Consider the following 18,813-nt stretch of genomic DNA (forward strand, 5'->3'; position numbering starts at 1 on the left):
GCTAAGTGGCAGATGAGATTTAATGTGGATAAATGTAAGGTCATGCACCTGGGATGTAAAAATATGCAGCCACTTAAACCCTTAATGGGACTGCACCAGGCAACCTTAGAGTCCTTGTAGATCAGGGGGCTCAAACTCAATTTACCTGGGGGCCGCAGGAGGCAAAGTCAGGATGAGGCTGGGCCGCATAAGGGATTTCACAAAAAATTGGCTTTCAAGGGATAATGCAAGGCACGGCAGGCGGGAGCTGCTGATTGCGGAAATGACGTTATGCCATCATAACAGTTATTATGGGAAGACGTTCTGTGTGCACAATTAGCTCCTTAGCAGCTAATTGTGCACACAGAACGTCTTCCCATAATAACTTGCATTATCCCTTGAATCGCAATAAAAATTGCGATCCATTCATTGCTTTTGAGAAAGCGTTGGTGCGGGCCACAAAATATTGTACCGCGGGCCGCGAGTTTGAGACCCCTGTTGTAGATAATAAACTTGGCTGTGGCAAGCAATGCCAGGCAGCAGCTGCAAGGGCAAACAAGGTTTTGAGCTGTATTAAAAGGGGCATAGATTCACGGAAGGAGGGGGTTATTCTTCCCCTTTACAGAGCGCCGGTTAGGCCCCATCTAGAATATGCTGTGCATTTTGGTCTCCAGTGTTTAAACTGGATATTAATGAGTTAGAGAGGGTCCAGAAAAGGGCAACTAAGCTGGTAAAGGTTGGGTGGAAATCAAGTACTCCAGTTAACAGCAATGCACACCCAACAGTTATAGGAAAACGAAAATGTAACCCACTATATACCACTGAATAGGCCTACTATGGTAATGTGAGATTGAGATCACCAATTCATAAACTGAAGAAGTTATTTTGATCTCAAATTTGCTGCCCACCATCTTAATTATGGTATTATGGCATGCGCAGAGACACAAAATTTCTACTATTGCGATTCAAAGCTGCCGCAGAGAACACTAGGAGATTTCTATGACGTAATTGGAGTCCTGTACTTATTTTATGCTCAGAGTGCCGTTCCTCCTAAAAGACACCAGGGACACTGGAATTGATATGGGCTGTGAGTGCTTACAAACTAAGCCTTTCTTTCTTTTAGCAAGTCAAAAGTGCTAGCAACCCTTACAATTTAATTGTGTTAAGGGGAAAAAGAGCAGTGGCTGCAGTAACATGAGAATATGCCTACTTAACTGATAGGAGACCTTACATCATAAATATGATTTGTAGCAATCTAAAACATTCTTGCATCTAGAGAGTAGGATACATGTAATATATACATCCAACTTATCCATGCACATAGACAGACCATTCAGGAATATCCTTTATTGGACTAAGAAAGCAATATACACAGATGTATTTACAAGAAGTTGGGGGGGGGGGGAAAAGCATGTTTAGCCAGATTCAGTCACTGTCACTTCCCGTACTGGACCCAGAGCCCTGATCACTAGCACTTTGGTCCTCATTTTCCTGTTGTGAATGGTCGCTGCCAAACGGGCTACTGCTTGCACTACGGCTTCTGCGTCCCTGGCCTTTCTCTTCCTCGTCATCACTGCCACTATCCTCTCCATCCTGTCCACTCTCATTAGGTCCATCTTCATCACTATCATCATCGTCACTACCAAAGATCTCCTCCTTGTCTCTAGCGGCACGGTCCTCTTCACTACTCTCTTTCTCCTCTTCATCTTCTTTCTCCTCTTCCTCAGCCTCCTCTCGTTCACTCTCACTACCAGATTGCTCTGCACCGCTCCCTTCCTTCTCACTTCCACTGCCCTTTTCTCCGTCTTCTGCATCTATGGAGCAAAGATAAAAATGAATGAATAAAAAAAGGAAGCAACTGGACTATTCAGTTTATTTTATACACATTTTACAAAGAGGTAAACAATACCCTGAACCTTGAAAAAACATGGATGGTAGAGCCTTTGGACAGAAGCTATAGTACTGCACAATTATAGACATATGAAGACAAAATTATTGAAAGAAAGCGCAGAGAGTTGCCAATCCTCCCTACCTGATCCCTGTGTTTCCTGGTCCACCTCAATTTCTTCCTCCTCTTCTGGCTCATGATTCTCAAGTTGAGCCCTTCGTGCTTCCTGTATATGCCCGAAATAAAGGACAGTAAGTAACAAATCATAAAGGTAACTCTTTTCTCTATTATTACCATTATAGTACCACCTCACTCACGCAGAACCACAAATGATACTGCTGTTAAGTCAAATCCATACATCAAAACCACTTTTCTACATATACAACTTTATAACTTTAATTACCTGAGCTTCCAGTTCCTTCTCATGCATGTCTCTGTGTTTCACTACAAGCACAGCATTTGTACCTGACTGTACACCAGCCTTAACTCTCCTCTTACTGAGTCGTACTCTGCAAGTGGGGGGAGAAAAAAAAAAATCATTATCTCAACCGCTGACTGATCTCTCCTGTATGTTTGTGTACAGTGCAGCTACACCAATAACACTAGGTTTTAAACATTTTTTGTTTATGGTTATCTAGTCAACACCAAATGGCTTACCTGGTTTCCAGTTCATTATAATACACCCCATCCCCTTCCCGAAAGATGAAGAAGTAATTCTCCTCGTATCCTTTGCTGGCCTTGTTCTTTACATTCCAGTTATATTCTCTTGCTATCTTGTAGTCGTATCTACAAACAAAAGCAAAATGTTCAAATATTTCGCAGAAACGTTTAATAGACACACAGGCTGATCTTTGTATCCCTAGGAAATGGAACAGTGAATATGGCCTGGCTATTTTACCCTTTGGATTTGATAGAATTAGTCAGATGAAGTTAAGAGAGAAAACGGGACAGTTGGAATATTTAACTTTAAAAATGGGAGGGAAACAATTTCTCTTTACATATGCCATTGCACACAAACACACTAAATTCTTTATTAACAAACATATGTTGGACATGCAAGGAACAATTAACTGCTGTATGTAGTTTTCAAAAGGTTTGCACAAAGGATAAAGGAATGAGAGAACAGTAGGAAATGACTGGTAGCAGAACAATACTGGTAAAAGATTCATGCAATAGGGAGAAACTAAGCTAGAAGTGGGAGGGCACTCCAGACTTACATATCTTCTGGCATGTAATCCAGACCCTCTTCTTGATCTCTCTTTCGTTTCCTCATGGTCTCCTCGCCTGGTAGGAAGTATGCTACAAACTGGTTGCCTTCCTCATCCATCATGCCCCTAAAAACAAAACCAAAGTAAGATAAATCCCAGGAAATTAAGGCTTTTAAACAGACAAGAAATGCTTTAAAGGGACATTATCAAATACAATCTTGATACTTTAAATTACTTTTACTCATAATTTTTAGCCCACTCCATAAGTTATCAATGCTAATAGTTATAAATAGATTCTGCATTCATGTATAGGGCTTGTACTGAATACATTTTTAAATAAAACAGGCAGACACTATCTATACATGTTAAGTCTTGACCTTATTAGTACACAACAGTGACATTAAAAGCACTTTTTACACTTGATAATAACTCCTTGATTCTTCAGAACAGAATTGATAGAGGAGAAGGATATAAATCAAATTACCAGTCAGTGTTATAATGCCCTTTTTAATAAACTTCCTCCTTGAGACATAGGCAGCCCCAGGGGAATTGAGAAAGTTATTCATAGAGTCATCTCTATTTAAAATAACCTTTCAAATTACATCAGCATAATATATAGGCTTAAATGAAAATAATAATAATGACTAGGGATGCACCGAATCCAGGATTTCGGCAGGGTTTGGATTCGGGCACAAATCCACGCTCCTGGCCAAACCAAATTCTAATTAGCATATGCTGAATGCTAAATATGGGTCCGGCCAAACCCCAAAAAAATGGGTTCGGTGCATCCCTAAAAATGATCCATCGGTGCTTTATAATAGAAATAACAAAAATTTTAAATTTTTTTTTTTTATTTTAATTTTTTAGGCTGCTAAATTTGTTACACAAGCAGATTTAAAGAAAAAAAAAATTGTTTACATTATTTACTTGGATTTAGCCTGATAATCCAGTTATGTTAAACACTGAAATGTTAATATCTCACAAATCATCATTATTTTCTAGGAGTTATTACTTAGCAGAAAAGCTAAATTATAGGAAGCCCATCTTCCACTACAGAATTCTATTGGGTTTATTCAATGTTTTGTTTTTTTGTTTTTTTAATAGTCAACTTTTATTGATTTTGTTATAAACAAGGAGTGTGATAGATAGGAGAGAAGGAAGGTAGAAAAGGGAAGGGGGAGTAGGGAATGGAGAGTGTGCGTTTATTCAATGTTTAAAAGTTTTAAACATGCTGACACTAGCTAACAACATGTCACCCACCTAATCATGGCCTGAGACATCATGTCCAAAGCAGCAGAGCCTGAAGCATCCTTAGGTGCTGGATCTGAGTCAAATATAACCTGAGCACAGGGATTGATCCACATCTGGAGAAAAGAGTGGGGTGAAAATTATCATTTTTTAGATATTCACAGTAAAACTGTGAATTTATGAAAAACATAAGGAAAACATAAGCATCCCTGATATTCCATTCATGGATACTGTAAAAGTATTAAAGGGATAGCAAACTCTCTTTTCAACACAGGTTTCGTGAATAGCACCTGTGCTAAAAAAAAAAAAAATATATATATATATATATATATATATATATATATATATATATATATATATATACAGGTAGGGGAAACCTTTTATGGAAACCCTTTATCCAGAAATCCATAAGCAAGTAATTCTAATTTTTAAAAATGATTTCCTTTTTCTTTGTAATAATAAAACAGTAACTTGTATTTAACCCTAACTAAGATATAATTAATTCTTATTGGAGGCAAAACAAGCCTATTGGTGTTATTCAATATTTAAGACTTAAGGTAAGGAGATCCAAATTACAGAAAGATCCCTTATCCGGAAACCCCAGGCCCCAATCATTCTGGATAACAGGTCCCATACCTGTACTTTTTTTGCATTTAAAGTCTGTATATCATTTTCACCAATTCAAGTTAACAGTGACTTATAATAAAATGCATATAAAATTCTTCAGATTTTTAGTGTTACTTGTCCAGTATATCCAATTTTCAACATGAGTTCAGCAAGTAGGGCTTGTGCCGAACATATGTTTCACCTATTGTTTTAATTACAAAAAAATCTGTAGTTTTAGTTTTCTCTTGAGCTAAACAGGGAGACTGAAGCTACATCATCTTTGTTCCTTTAGGGGTAGAAAATTACATTACTAGTGCAAAGATAAACAGGGAGTAGCTTCATATTTAAAATTTTTTTCACTGCATGGCGTTACTGGGGGTAATTTTTAAAATTTGCTCAGTGCATATTTATTATATGGTTGTTTCGTATATTATTTCCCCTAAACACTTAAATATTGCATAGCTGTGTCAATCTTTCCTTTTCTTGGGAATTGTAATGAAATGTGCATTTTCCATAAATATTCGCAAATGGTTGATAAATGAGATGGGTGTTAGTGTGAGCATGGCCACTGTATGCAAATATAGCATCAATTTTCATTTTGCCAATACCAATTTACAATTTGCAAACTGTTCAGAAAATATTTTTCTGCCACCCAAGTTGTGAGGTAATTTGTACACAGAGTGTGTGCATAAATATTTGCAATTTAAAAAATTGGAGTGCGAATAAAAATTTGTAATAATGTTTGCACATCAAATACACTAATCTTATCCAGCTTTATAAACATGTGCAGGACAAATATGTTAACTATGCAAATCATTCTGCACTGCTCAAAGTTTATAAATGAGCCCCTCCGTGTCTTAAACAGGTTTTAACAACAATGATATAAACACAGACCTTGAAATCTGGGAAGACTGGCATGACCTCCACTGGTGTAACACGAGGTTTGCTATAATGTTGTGAAATCTAAGGAGAATAGAAGATTAAAAAGATAAGTACTTCGAAATACCCCAAATCTTTTAAACAATACTACACACTTAACTTACAGGTTTCTGGGCATCTTCAAAGGTCTTCTCAATGGCAGAAATCTGGCTGTCCCGGTCTTTATATATATCTTCCTCTGTGAACTGCTGCTTGACAGAAACTCCAATCCTGGCCAGAAAGAACAAAATTACCCATGGCTCACAGGTATAAGACAGGGGACAATAATGACTGTGACTTAAGCTGGCCATACACGTGGCGATCTCACGATGTTTCGTACGACCGTCGGTCGCACGAAACATCGTCAGATCCGCCACACACCATTCAGGCCTGAATCGGCAGGTAAGGAGGTAGAAACAATAGGATTTCTACCTCCTTCTGCCGATTCAGCTCTGAAGGGAGAATTTTGGTCAGGCGCCTTCTATGGCGCCCGATCAAAATTTTCTAACTTGGCCGATCGGCGAGCCGACCGATTTCAGCAGCTTCCTGCGATATCGGTCGGCTCGCTGACATGCCATACACGCACCGATTATCGTACGAAACGAGGTTTCGTACGATAATATCGGTGCGTGTATGGCCACCTTTAGGCTTTTCTTAGTATTTTTATGGCTTTGCTCTGGCAGGACAAGAGCTTGTGCTGTTTGTAAAAGGTGCTCCATCTCTGAATAATCAGAGTTATAACTAGCCCCTCCATTTATTACAATGCAAAGACATAATGACACTTATAAGGTGAACATTTCATTAATTCATAAGTGCACGTATCACATAACTAAACCTAAAGCATGATATAGAGCACACAATGCAAGTTAAACTAATGCAGGCACTCCTACTATATCTGATTACTTTGGCTACTATGTCACACAGTGCCTAATATAAATAACATTTCTCATGCCTGTCAAATCATACCCTAGATGCCAGGGCTTTACAGTCAGAAACAAGAATAAGCTCTACAACTACCACACCAAATGAACACCTGTTCGACTATATGGTCCTCAGAGTAGTTTCAACCTTAGTCTTTACACCAGATGTCAGGCAGTTAGGATAGGGAAGGGTCAGGTTACATTTGTAGCAGCTGTAGTTCTTCAGCCTGGCCCTGATGTCTGCTATAAAATGGATCTTGCAACTTGAATTTATGCTTAAAATAGAATACCCTATGCTACCGTGTCTGCATAAACATTATTGTAAGGCTTTAGTATTGTTTAAGCACTATAACTTCAGTAGTATAAACTTACTTTACTTCTGGTTTCTCATTGGAAACACCATAACGGTTAAACTCGGTGGAGATATATTCTGTCTTCCTCATCCATGGTACCACCTTAGCATGCTGTTGAGATCTAACAGGATATTAAAGAAAAAAATAAATAAATAAAAAAATACTTGTACATTGTTTATTTCTAAGTTACTTGTTTCTTAATGATTGATCTACTTCATTGAAACAGTACAATGGAAATGTTAAACCATCCTTTACATAGGGCGAAGAAACGTGGCAATTAGAGCAGATTAGTCGCTTGACTTTTAATTCATTCCCATAGAGTAGATTGGAAGTCACTGTGACTAATCGCTTACGAATTTTCGCTGCACCCATGTGTTTTCGCCCTTACTGCTGAGCTACATGTTGGAGTGATATCCAGAAGCCGATCAGCAGAACACTGAGAAGGTAGCAAGATAGCAGCTGCCAGTAGATATCAGAATAGCACTCAGTAGTAAGAAATCCAAGTCCATTTACACAGAGTAGGGGAAAAATAGCTAATCTAAAAGCAGGTCCACTGTGCAGTGCTGGCTCCTTCTGAAAGCTCAGATTCAGGCACAATGCACTGGGATGGCTGCCTACACACCAATATTACAGCTAAAAAATAAATTTGTTGGTTCAATTGGTAACATTTTAAATGGAATTATTTCCTGTGTAAACAGTGTAATTTAGAAATAAAAAAGTATACCATAAAAATCATGACAGAATCCCTTCAAATAAAAAAGCCACCCCACTCAAAGCAAATCTTAGAGCTGGGCGGTATGACCAAAAATTTATATCACGGTATTTTTCAAAATTATATCGGTGTCACGGTATTTGACGGTATTTTTTTTTTCCATGCATGATTAGGTGTTAACCCCATTTCCTAATAAATTAGAGAATAATTACTGCAGTATTGAAAATCAGAGTCAGGCAAGCGAAGGGTCGGCAACAGAAAGTCGTAAGGTAAATAAGGCAGGCTTAGTTTCCCAGGCAAGGCCGCAGACAACATAGCACAGGAGGAGGCATTTGATAGCTTTAAATACCCCCCACGCATGCGCAGAACCGGCTCCGTCAGCGCGTCGCGGACGCGCACGCGCACCTGGACGCATGTGTGCAATGTCCCGCGGACAACGGGATGCGTGAGACCGGGCCGCACGGGGTGAGTACCCTGATACCCCGGTATTGCGGTATCTGAAAAATGAATATAGTTTTTAAAAAAAAAAACGGTATTCGGTATTAAACGGTATATCGCCCAGCCCTAGCAAATCTGGATAAAATTTTACATTGTTTTTTGATATATCTCTACCCTGAAATAAAATAAGTAAAAATAAAATTTTACCTGAAACAAAGTCGGTTTAAACCGTCAGCCAATGATCATATACATATACATTCAAATACCAGAATGATATAATATTTCCAGTCAGAAACTGCTTAATTGGAAATCTAAACATTTTGGCACAGGCAGATATCAGACATTTATAAATGTATCCAACTTTTTCTCCCTATGTATACCCCAAGTCTCTTTTCAACCACCTTCACATTAAAAAATGTAGGGATGAAAAATTGCTACAGAAAGGATCTCACCTTTTGGAGCTGCTAGGGGCCTGGATTTCCTCTTCTAGAAGCTTCTCATCAGCAATATCAAGAGTTACTACAAAAACACAGGATATAATAAGTTAATTAAAAATTGGGATAATGATTTTTTGTTACATTTTACCTATGATGTCAGGTCCCAGGTAGTAATGAAAATGATTTTTAAATACTGTCAGGATCCTTATAAGAAGTATGCAGTTACAAAGTTATGCCTTATTTTCTACAGCATTCTCCACTCCTCATAATACAGGGATTCTTGTTCTCCATCAAAGTTAATTAGCACCCCATTCATAAAAATTATTAAAAAAAAAAACATTCAATATTACAATTTTTAGGAAACTTAAGTCAATTCCAGTCTCTACAATAACACCATAAGCAGTTCATTAAAATCACAAGTTCATAAAATAATCAGTTCACCTTTCATGTAAGTTGGTTAAAAAGCTTCCACAAAAGCAAAAGGATCTTGTGACTGCTTAGTTCATCATTTTTATCAACACTTGGGGGCACATTTATTAAAGTACGACAGGTCCGAATACCAAAAAAAAACGTTTTTTTCCCAAAGTCCACAACTTTTGCATCTTTTCTATGATATTTTCGTTAATTTGCTAGACTTTTTTGTACTTTGCGACAATTTGCGTGACAATTTGTTCGACAAAATCGTATTTGTTGCAACGAGTACGAAAGTTTTGGATTCATTCAAGCTTCGGTATCGTGACTTTCCATGGCCCAGGTTGGAGCTACAGAGTGCCACTGAATCCTATGGGAGGCTTCCAAAATCATGCACTGAAGGTTCAAAGTCAAAAAGGTTTTCCCGCCATTTACGATCATTCGGATACGATTATTTCATGACTTTCGGATTTGCCAATCGTAAACGATCGTTTTAATATGAAAATTTCGGATCGTAAGTACGAAATCTTCGTATTCAAACAAACGGAATTTGTGACTTTTGCAATCATCTGAAATTATGGGATTTCGTGATTCGGATTCATACTTTAATGAATGTACCCCTTGTTGTTCCAAATGACTGCACTTGTATATGAACCCAAATTCTTTTCTATTGTGTTTGTCAAGCAAAATAAACTTTACTTACACTAAATAAATAATATAAATCTTCTTTCCTTCAGTCTTGGAATTACAAAATCACAGCAAGCAGGAAGGCACCATTTTGTGATTAAGGCAAGCTTTGTTTCACCCCAAAATCTTGTTTATTTCGGAACTGGGGACCTGATGCACATGCCCATGCACTAACTACAAAATTAGATGGTGAGGAGAGAGGGTAAAAGTGAAAATAATTGTCTGTCCCGTCTCTATGCCTAAGGCGAAGCAGGCAATATATGATTGACAGATGGGATTTTTAAAGGCCTTTATAATGGGTATGGATGTGTTAATAATAAAAAAAAAAATTAAAAGAAAAAAAAAAGGAATTTGGGTTTCATGTTTCATTTGAAAAGGACTTTTATTACACAACTTTTTATGTCTGGGTAACAGGTCCCCTTTAACAAACAGGCTAGCAGCATCCAGTTTTACTTGTGCACAGAACATTTTACAAGGCAGCAATTTATGGTCATTTGTATTTCACTGCTCACCAGGCAGCTAGCAGCATTCAGGTTCTCTTGCAGCATTTATCACATATCCAGAGTTCAAACACAGATATTAACCACATTGGAGATACTCTAGCATCTATACAAATCACTGAGTGATGCTGGCATGTAATAAATAAAATATTGTGTAAGCAAAAATTACCTTGTGCCTTGGTAAAAACTCCAAGCAGATGACCTACATAATTTATTAGGGGAAAGATACAATGTTGTGCATCTACAACCCCTAGCCACACCCAACTACTAAGCAATTATACTAGAATGGATTAGATTCTGCCTATTTTCTTACCATTGGGGTCTATACGATATGTATCCGGGTTAATTAGGTCAATGGTGACCCCTAAATCTGGCTCTGTCAGAAGGTCATGCTTGTGCTGTTTCTCCAGCGACGTTGCTTTATACTGTACAAATCTAAAACACAACAAATACTTCAGGAGAATGATGTGCAGGCATCTAAACAAATATAAAAACATTTCTTATCCTTACCTGTTCTGGTCAAAAGGGTAGGTTATAAACTTGGGGTCAAAGGGAATATCAGGAAGAGTGTTGCAGTATTTTACACGACAGACAACCCCTGATCTAAACATAAGACACAAAAGCAGAGACGATAAATATTGTCACAATAATTACAACATATATACATCCCTCTCCAAAATGTAAAAAAAAGTACTTCAGTATGCCACTAATAATTAGGTCCACAACGAGTCCATAATACAGAGTTAATATAAAATTCTCTACTCGCTAAAAATGGTATTTTAATTATAAAATAATTTCATGGCAGAGTCCTGTATAAATCCATAGCCAATGGAACCAATCCTAAAAGTGTCCCCATCATGGTGAGGGAACCAAATTAAAATATCAAAACCACTGAGAAAGCTTTAATATTAAATAAACAGCCAATAGTTTAAAAGAACAGTTCAGTGTAAAAATGAAAATGGGTAAAATGGGACAAACTAAGCAAAATGAAAAATGTAATCTATAAAGGCTGGAGTGTGCAGATGTCTAGCATAATAGGCAGAACACTACTTCCTCATTTACAGCTCTCTAAGCCGTTAGGAGTTAGTAACCAATCGGTGATTTTAGGGGGGGGGGGCATATGGGACTTAACTGTTCAGTTAGTTTGCTTTTCAATCTGACCCGCATGTTCACAATCTAACTGAACAGTTATGTCCCATGTGCCCCCCCCCCCCTAAAGTCACTGACTAACTAAGAAGTTAAGAGCTGAAAGCAGGAATTAGTGTTCTGGCTATTATGTCAGACATCCGCTCCACTCCAGCCTTTTTATATTACATTTTTGCCTAATTAACTATATTACAAATATCATTTTTAGACTGAACTGTTCCTTTAAGGAGAACTAAATAAAGTTTGTTCCCCCCACTCAGTATAATTGCTTACCTGATACCCCTGGCTGGGGCCCCTGTACGCTAAAACCGGTACTGGCCCAGGGTATTTCTGAAGAAGCACCTTGTCACCATCTTTTTCAGCTTCTTCCATCTTTTTTTTTATGTCCGGGCAGGCAAAAAGTGAAAAGCCTAACTATGATGCAAAAAGTTGGCTATTTCACACTTTACTGTGCATGTGCCTGCCTGGGCCCAGCAAAAAAAAAAAAAAAAGATGAAAGTGAAAGAAGGTTGCACCTGGCTGGTGCAGTTTTCTGCTAAACAGGAGCACCGGCCTGGGAAACCAGGTAAGTGAGGAGAATCACTGGAGGATGCCTAACATTTTAGAACCCCACAGTGATTATACCTTTAATTTTCCTAAATAAATATTCCAATTCACATAAAATGATATTTAGCCTCTGTAATCACAATCAGTGTACTGTTAATGTCTTTCACAGTCACATAGCCTTTTTCATATATTGCAGCCCTAGTTCAATATACAGCACATAAATAGCACCTAGGTTGCTACTGCCAATTTTCTATTGTTCATGTCTAGGGGTTCCCTAAGAACATTTTTCTCACCTTAAATATAGGGAGATTCAACTTGGTTTGCTCCTGCCTTTCAGGAAAGTTAAAAGGCTGATACAATGCTTTTTGAGGGAAAAAAACAACTACCGTGAGTTCAACACCTGCCAATGAGGTACTGGTTATTAACTGTGTTACGCTTGTGTTGTTTTGTTCATTACATACCTCTACCACAGTGGTCTACACTATCTATAACTGCTGTATGACATCCATAGGCTAATGTACACTTGCCGCTCTAAACATTTTGGCATCACAATACCCCATTCTTAGTGTGAATTGAAATATTTATTAACTGAATATTGTTTCTAATGAACTGTTGGCTATTAACAGCCATTACTATATGACAATCTCTCTCGAATGTTGACAACTCCCTTTCTGTAAAACATAAAAAACTCACCTCTCTGGTACTGTACGATGAGAACTGGACCTAAAGCGGAAGATTCAAAAGAACATACATGATTACAAGACAGTAAGCAGAAGGTCCATAAGAACATACATGATTACAAGACAATAAGTAAAAATGCACACGCAACACAATAAATAAGCAAGTATGTGTTTGGCTAAAAAACTGAAGCACAATGCAGTAAAACAGCCAACATCAAAGGATCATAGCTTGCAGTGAAATGGTAAAATTTGAAGTTATTCAGAAAAATGGGAAAATTCCTTCTGTACAGAAAATATTTTTTTAAATTACAATATGCAAACGGCTCTCCATGGAGTTTAACAAAGTTTTTGGATTATTTCAGACTGAAGAGCCAAAAAAAACTATAGCTCTGTGAGGCTTCAATTGTATTGCTATTGTTGCACTTATTTTTCTACTCCTACTCATCTTTAGGAACACCATAAAATAAAGATATGAAGTGGATGTACAGTACAGTTTAAAACCAACCTGATCACATATATGATCACATATACCGTAATCATATATCATATATAGAAGCCAATTTACGCTTGTTAAAAAACACTGTTAAAAATAAATACAGAATATGAAAAGTACCACAAATCCACAGATCACTCCCCAGTTGGTAATGTAGGTCCTCCTCCAATATTCAGAACAAATCATATTTGCAGAGATCACAGCACTCAAAGTATACATTTATTTATGTATTTCTCTATACCCTTTAGGGCTGATTATCTCTGCAAATACTACTGTTAAAAATAACATGTAATAGATCACCCCCTAGATCCTCTATGGCTGGTATCTGTGTTACAAAATAATTGTCCTAATGCAGATTTCTCTGAATGTTTGAGTTGTGGGCATTTCAACCAAGCCAATTATAGCTTGCCCTCATACAGTCCCCTGTCAGGTTTGCCAAGACATACACTGCCCACCCACAAGATAGTGACTGACTGGTATACAAGATACTTACCAGTCCATTGCCAGCCCCACCATGGAAAAAGCTTGCTGTTACTGCCACAATAATGCATAAATAGTTTTTACATATGTGGAACCATTCTTCTCTACCATTCCAAAACAGGGCACAACAACATTCTCACAAAATCTATCTATACGGGATCAGACTGACCTGCCAAAGTACTTGAAGATTTCCCATTGAGCCCCAACCAGGGATAATCCCCATTAGCTCTTTCATATTTCCACCACAGGTCTAAGTATTTCATTTAGCACTGTCTACATTCAACTGCAAGAGTGGATCCTCAAAGCCGGGTTTTCTTGTGGACCCCATGAGGTTAGGTTTTTGACACTGGATCTATAGGATCTATATGTTTCATATAGTTAAGGCTAGAACTTTGTCCTTAAATCCATTAAGAGCATGACAGCGGGAAATTCTGTGGTAGACAGGATAGATGAGGTAGTGGGCATAGTAAGGAAAATTGGGGGAGGAGACTTGCTTCGGGATACTGATAATGGCAGGGAGGCCCATAAGTTGTTTACACGTCATTCTCACGCCGGAACCAGTATTAAATGTATGTTTACCAATGCAAGGAGTCTGACTGGTAAAATGGGAGAGCTGGAGGTACTGGCGTTGGAGCGGAAATATGATGTGATTGGTGTTGCTGAAACTTGGTTGAATGAGTCTCATGACTGGGCAGTTAATATTGGGGGGTATACATTGTTTCGGAGGGACAGGGGCAATAGGAAAGGAGGAGGAGTGTGTCTGTTCATTAAGCACGACTTAAAAGCAAATATTAAGGAGGAAGTGATGGGGGTAACGGAGGGAGCTGAATCCTTATGGGTTGAGCTTCTCACAGATAGTAAAGAATCTACCAAGCTAATTGTAGGGGTATGCTATAGACCCCCTAATGTAAGCGAAGAGGAGGAGGCCCAGCTCCTGTTGCAAATAGAAAAGGCTGCTAGTTTGGGACAAGTGATAATAATGGGGGATTTTAATTACCCTGATATTGACTGGGGCAATAGTACTGCCAGGACAGTAAATGGGAACAAGTTTATAAACTTGCTGCACGACAACTTTATGTCACAGGTTGTTGAGGAGCCAACCAGGAACAATGCTATACTAAATCTAGTGATCTCTAATGACCCAGAACGTATAGCAAATGTGCAAGTGGTTGAACCCCTGGGTAATAGTGACCATAATGTTATTTCATTTGATGTTTGGTGCAGGAAACAAATTTACACGGGGGCAACAAAGACACTGAATTTTAGGAAGGCAAATTTTAGCTCCTTAAGGGCAGCGCTTCAGGGCATAGATTGGGGCATTATGTTTTCTGATAAAAATACAGAGCAGAAATGGTTGTCATTTAAAATGATATTAAATCATTACTGTTCTCAATTCATTCCATTAATAAGAAAAAGTAGAAGTGTTAAGAATCACCCTATGTGGCTTAACTCTGAGGTAAAGAAGTTAATAGGGAAAAAAAGGAAAGCTTTTAAGAAATATAAGTCAGAGGGGACAGTAGCTGCGTTTAATGAATATAAACACTATAACAAGTGTTGTAAAACAGCAATCCGGAAGGCAAAGATAGAAAATGAGGAGCGCATCGCGGCCGAGGCCAAGACTAACCCCAAAAAGTTTTTTAAGTATATTAATAGTAAAAAGATGCAGGTTGAGGGTGTGGCCCCATTAAGTTATAATAACAATATGGTTACAGCGGATACAGAAAAGGCAGATGTGCTTAACCAGTTCTTTTCTTCTGTGTATACAGTAGAGGAGCCAGTGGGCCAAGTCTCACCCAATAGCTTCACTGTTGCCTCAGCTCCAACTACACAGTGGTTGGCACAGGATATGGTGCTTAAAGGGTTACACACGATAAATGTAAACAAGGCACCTGGGCCAGATGGAATACACCCTCGGGTACTGAGAGAGCTAGGGGCAGAATTGCAGTGGCCCTTGTTTCTGATATTCTCAGACTCTCTTTCATCAGGTATGGTACCTAGTGATTGGAAGAAGGCGAATGTCACTCCCATATTTAAAAAGGGAGTAAGATCTCAGCCTGGCAATTATAGGCCTGTAAGTTTGACATCCGTGGTGGGCAAGTTATTTGAAGGCTTGTTAAGGGATCACATTCAAAATTATGTAGTGGAGAATGGCATTATGAGCAGTAATCAGCATGGCTTTATGAAGGACAGGTCATGTCAGACCAATTTAATTGCTTTTTATGATGAGGTAAGTAAGAAGCTGGACAGTGGGGATGCAGTAGATATAATCTATTTGGATTTTGCCAAAGCATTTGATACCGTTCCCCACAAACGACTGCTTTCTAAGCTAAGGTCTATTGGTCTTAGTGAAGTCGTTTGCACATGGATAGAAAACTGGCTACAGGATCGGGTACAGAGGGTGGTTGTTAATGGTACATTCTCTACTTGGAGTAAGGTTCTCAGTGGGGTCCCTCAGGGTTCTGTACTGGGTCCACTTTTGTTTAATTTGTTCATAAATGACTTAGGGGAGGGTATTATGAGTAATGTATCAGTGTTTGCAGATGACACAAAACTCTGCAGGCCAGTCAATTCTATCCAGGATGTGACATCCCTGCAGCAGGATCTTGACCAACTGGCAATCTGGGCAGCTAAGTGGCAGATGAGATTTAATGTGGATAAATGTAAGGTCATGCACCTGGGATGTAAAAATATGCAAGCCCCGTATAACCTTAATGGGACTGCACTAGGTAAATCCATAATGGAGAAGGATCTTGGAGTCCTTGTAGATAATAAACTTGGCTGTAGCAAGCAATGCCAGGCAGCAGCTGCAAGGGCAAACAAGGTTCTGAGCTGTATTAAAAGGGGTATAGATTCACGGGAGGAGGGGGTTATTCTTCCCCTTTACAGAGCACTGGTAAGGCCCCATCTAGAATATGCTGTTCAGTTTTGGTCTCCAGTGCTCAAACGGGACATTATTGAGCTAGAGAGGGTCCAGAGAAGGGCAACTAAGCTGGTAAAGGGTATGGAAAGTCTCAGTTATGAAGAAAGACTGGCCAAGTTGGGTCTGTTTACACTGGAGAAGAGGCGCTTAAGAGGTGACATGATAACTATGTATAAATATATAAGGGGATCATATAATAACCTCTCTAATGTTTTATTTACCAGTAGGTCCTTCCAACGGACACGAGGGCACCCACTCCGTTTAGAAGAAGGGAGGTTCCATTTAAATATTCGGAAAGGATTTTTTACAGTGAGAGCTGTGAAGTTGTGGAATTCCCTCCCCGAATCAGTCGTGCTGGCTGATACATTATATAGCTTTAAGAAGGGGCTGGATGGATTCTTAGCAAGTGAGGGAATACACGGTTATGGGAGATAGCTCTTAGTACAAGTTGATACAGGGACTGGTCCGATTGCCATCTTGGAGTCAGGAAGGAATTTTTTCCCCTCTGAGGCAAATTAGAGAGGTTTCAGATGGGGTTTTTTGCCTTCCTCTGGATCAACTTGTAGTTAGGCAGGTTATATATAGGCATTATGGTTGAACTTGATGGACGTATGTCTTTTTTCAACCCAACTTACTATGTTACTATGTTACTATGTTACTATGTTACAACCATTTATGCACATCAGTCATTGCAGAATGGTTAATGTATAGTACCACTAACTAACAAGAACTAAACTTTAACGGTATAGCCTTTAAAAAAAATTGTCAACATTTTAATCTCTTAAAGAATGGCCTATTCTTAGCAACTTCTCAATAGGTCTTTATAATTTTAATAGTTTTTTTTTTAATTATTTGCTTTTTTTCTTCTGACTTCTTACAGCTTTCTCTTTCAAACCACTGCCTGGTTGCTAAGTTAAATTGGACCCTAGCAACCAGACAGCTGTTGAAATTCCAAGCTGTAGAGATGCTGAACAAAAAGCTAAATAATTCAAAAACTGCAAATATTAAAAAAAATAAAGGCCAATTGAAAATTGTCTTAGAATAAGACTTTCCGCTAAAAGTTATGCTTAAAGTTTATGCTAAAAGTTAATAAAGATGAACTGCCCCTTTATCTGGTACAGTGTAAATGCAAGCAAACATGATTGTAAGCTACAGGTTTACCAAAGCAAATTTTGCAGGCAAGGACATAAATTATATGTGTGGGGGTGTATGTTTATAGTAGGAAAATTGACAACAATTAATTTTCACTCTGACGTTTCACTCCACTTCCCAGCATGCCTTAGGTCACAGAGAAAAGCAAATGAGAAGAACACTATGCAGGACAGCATAAAGAAGAGGTTTAAAAGCGTGCTCCTTGTTTTAAGGTTTAAACTACACAAAAGTTGAATGTAACTTTCATACCCATAGGGAAAGCTAACAGGCAGTGTAACTGTTTAGCTCTAAATAGGTTTCAATGAGTCAGTGTAGCGCAGCAAGGCCCCTACTCACCTGTGTCCGTCCTCTCGCTGAGCCTGGGTCTGTATAGTGGGAGCCATGTCGCTTACACTCCCGAATCGACAGCCACCGCTCAGACCAACAACCGGAAGTCGGGTCCTCAAAAACCCCGCCCCTGGGAGCCAGTGGCAAATGCCTGTTGGAGTATAAACTGCAAAACAAAAGGTACTAACGCTGTACTTACGCAAACCCCTTGTTTAGAATGTGACGTTCTAACGTCACCTTCTGAACGAGGGGTTTGCGTAAGTTTAGACGGGGTATTGCTGGAGTGCAGGGTATTTGTGAAAAGTGCAGTGTGCGGAATTGATGGTGAATACAAAACAACGTTTGAAGTCGCGTATGCTCATCTTTCATTTGTGCAAAAAAAAAAAAGAAAACTAGTAGAGTAATTATGCAGCCCTCCCAGTGATTATGGTTGCGCTCCTCATACCCTGGGGCTGCTTATGCACCTGCTGGGCGTACCTAGGGGTGCCACAGCATTATCATGATTCGAATTTATAGGTATCCCAAGCGGAAGCTGCTCTAAGCCTTAACTGGAATTGCTGTAAAAACACAGTAAGTTAATGTAGGGGATCAGAGAACTCTTTCCCCTGTTTGGGGGAAGAAAAATCAGGGGCGGGCCCAGCAGCTAATAAAGGGAGCCCCTGTTGTTTTGCCAGAGTTGAGACAGAGACCATCCAGTAAGCAATGACTGTAAGACTTTAAAAGCAAAGTTGATTCCATCCACAAACAATTTCCCCAACCTTCAC

The 18,813-nt window shown here is 38.8% G+C and overlaps 1 protein-coding gene across 1 annotated transcript; it reads right to left on the bottom strand.

The window, feature by feature from the left end:
- Positions 1 to 1,311: 1,311 nt before the first annotated feature.
- paf1 (PAF1 homolog, Paf1/RNA polymerase II complex component) lies at positions 1,312 to 18,106 on the bottom strand. The gene is made up of 14 exons (NM_204017.1): positions 18,059 to 18,106; positions 12,691 to 12,720; positions 10,816 to 10,908; positions 10,619 to 10,740; positions 8,723 to 8,789; positions 7,140 to 7,241; positions 5,973 to 6,078; positions 5,824 to 5,892; positions 4,336 to 4,439; positions 3,085 to 3,201; positions 2,525 to 2,653; positions 2,271 to 2,376; positions 2,012 to 2,093; positions 1,312 to 1,793 (listed from the first exon to the last, which is right to left on the bottom strand). The coding sequence occupies exons 1-14, from the start codon at positions 18,103 to 18,105 to the stop codon at positions 1,405 to 1,407; spliced, it is 1,563 nt and encodes a 520-aa protein (NP_989348.1). The 5' UTR covers position 18,106; the 3' UTR covers positions 1,312 to 1,404.
- Positions 18,107 to 18,813: the final 707 nt, after the last annotated feature.

The sequence above is a fragment of the Xenopus tropicalis genome, chromosome 8 (assembly GCF_000004195.4).
Source record: "Xenopus tropicalis strain Nigerian chromosome 8, UCB_Xtro_10.0, whole genome shotgun sequence".
Lineage (NCBI taxonomy): Eukaryota > Metazoa > Chordata > Amphibia > Anura > Pipidae > Xenopus > Xenopus tropicalis.

Excerpts from the sequence above, each read along its gene's own strand:
- paf1 (NM_204017.1), bottom strand. The coding sequence starts at position 18,105 with ATGGCTCCCACTATACAGACCCAGGCTCAGCGAGAGGACGGACACAG. Across the intron at positions 8,790-10,618 it reads ATATCGTATAGACCCCAATG|TAACTCTTGATATTGCTGAT; the intron begins GTAAGAAAATAG and ends GTGTTTTTGTAG. Across the intron at positions 2,654-3,084 it reads GATTACATGCCAGAAGATAT|ATACGACTACAAGATAGCAA; the intron begins GTAAGTCTGGAG and ends TTTTGTTTGTAG.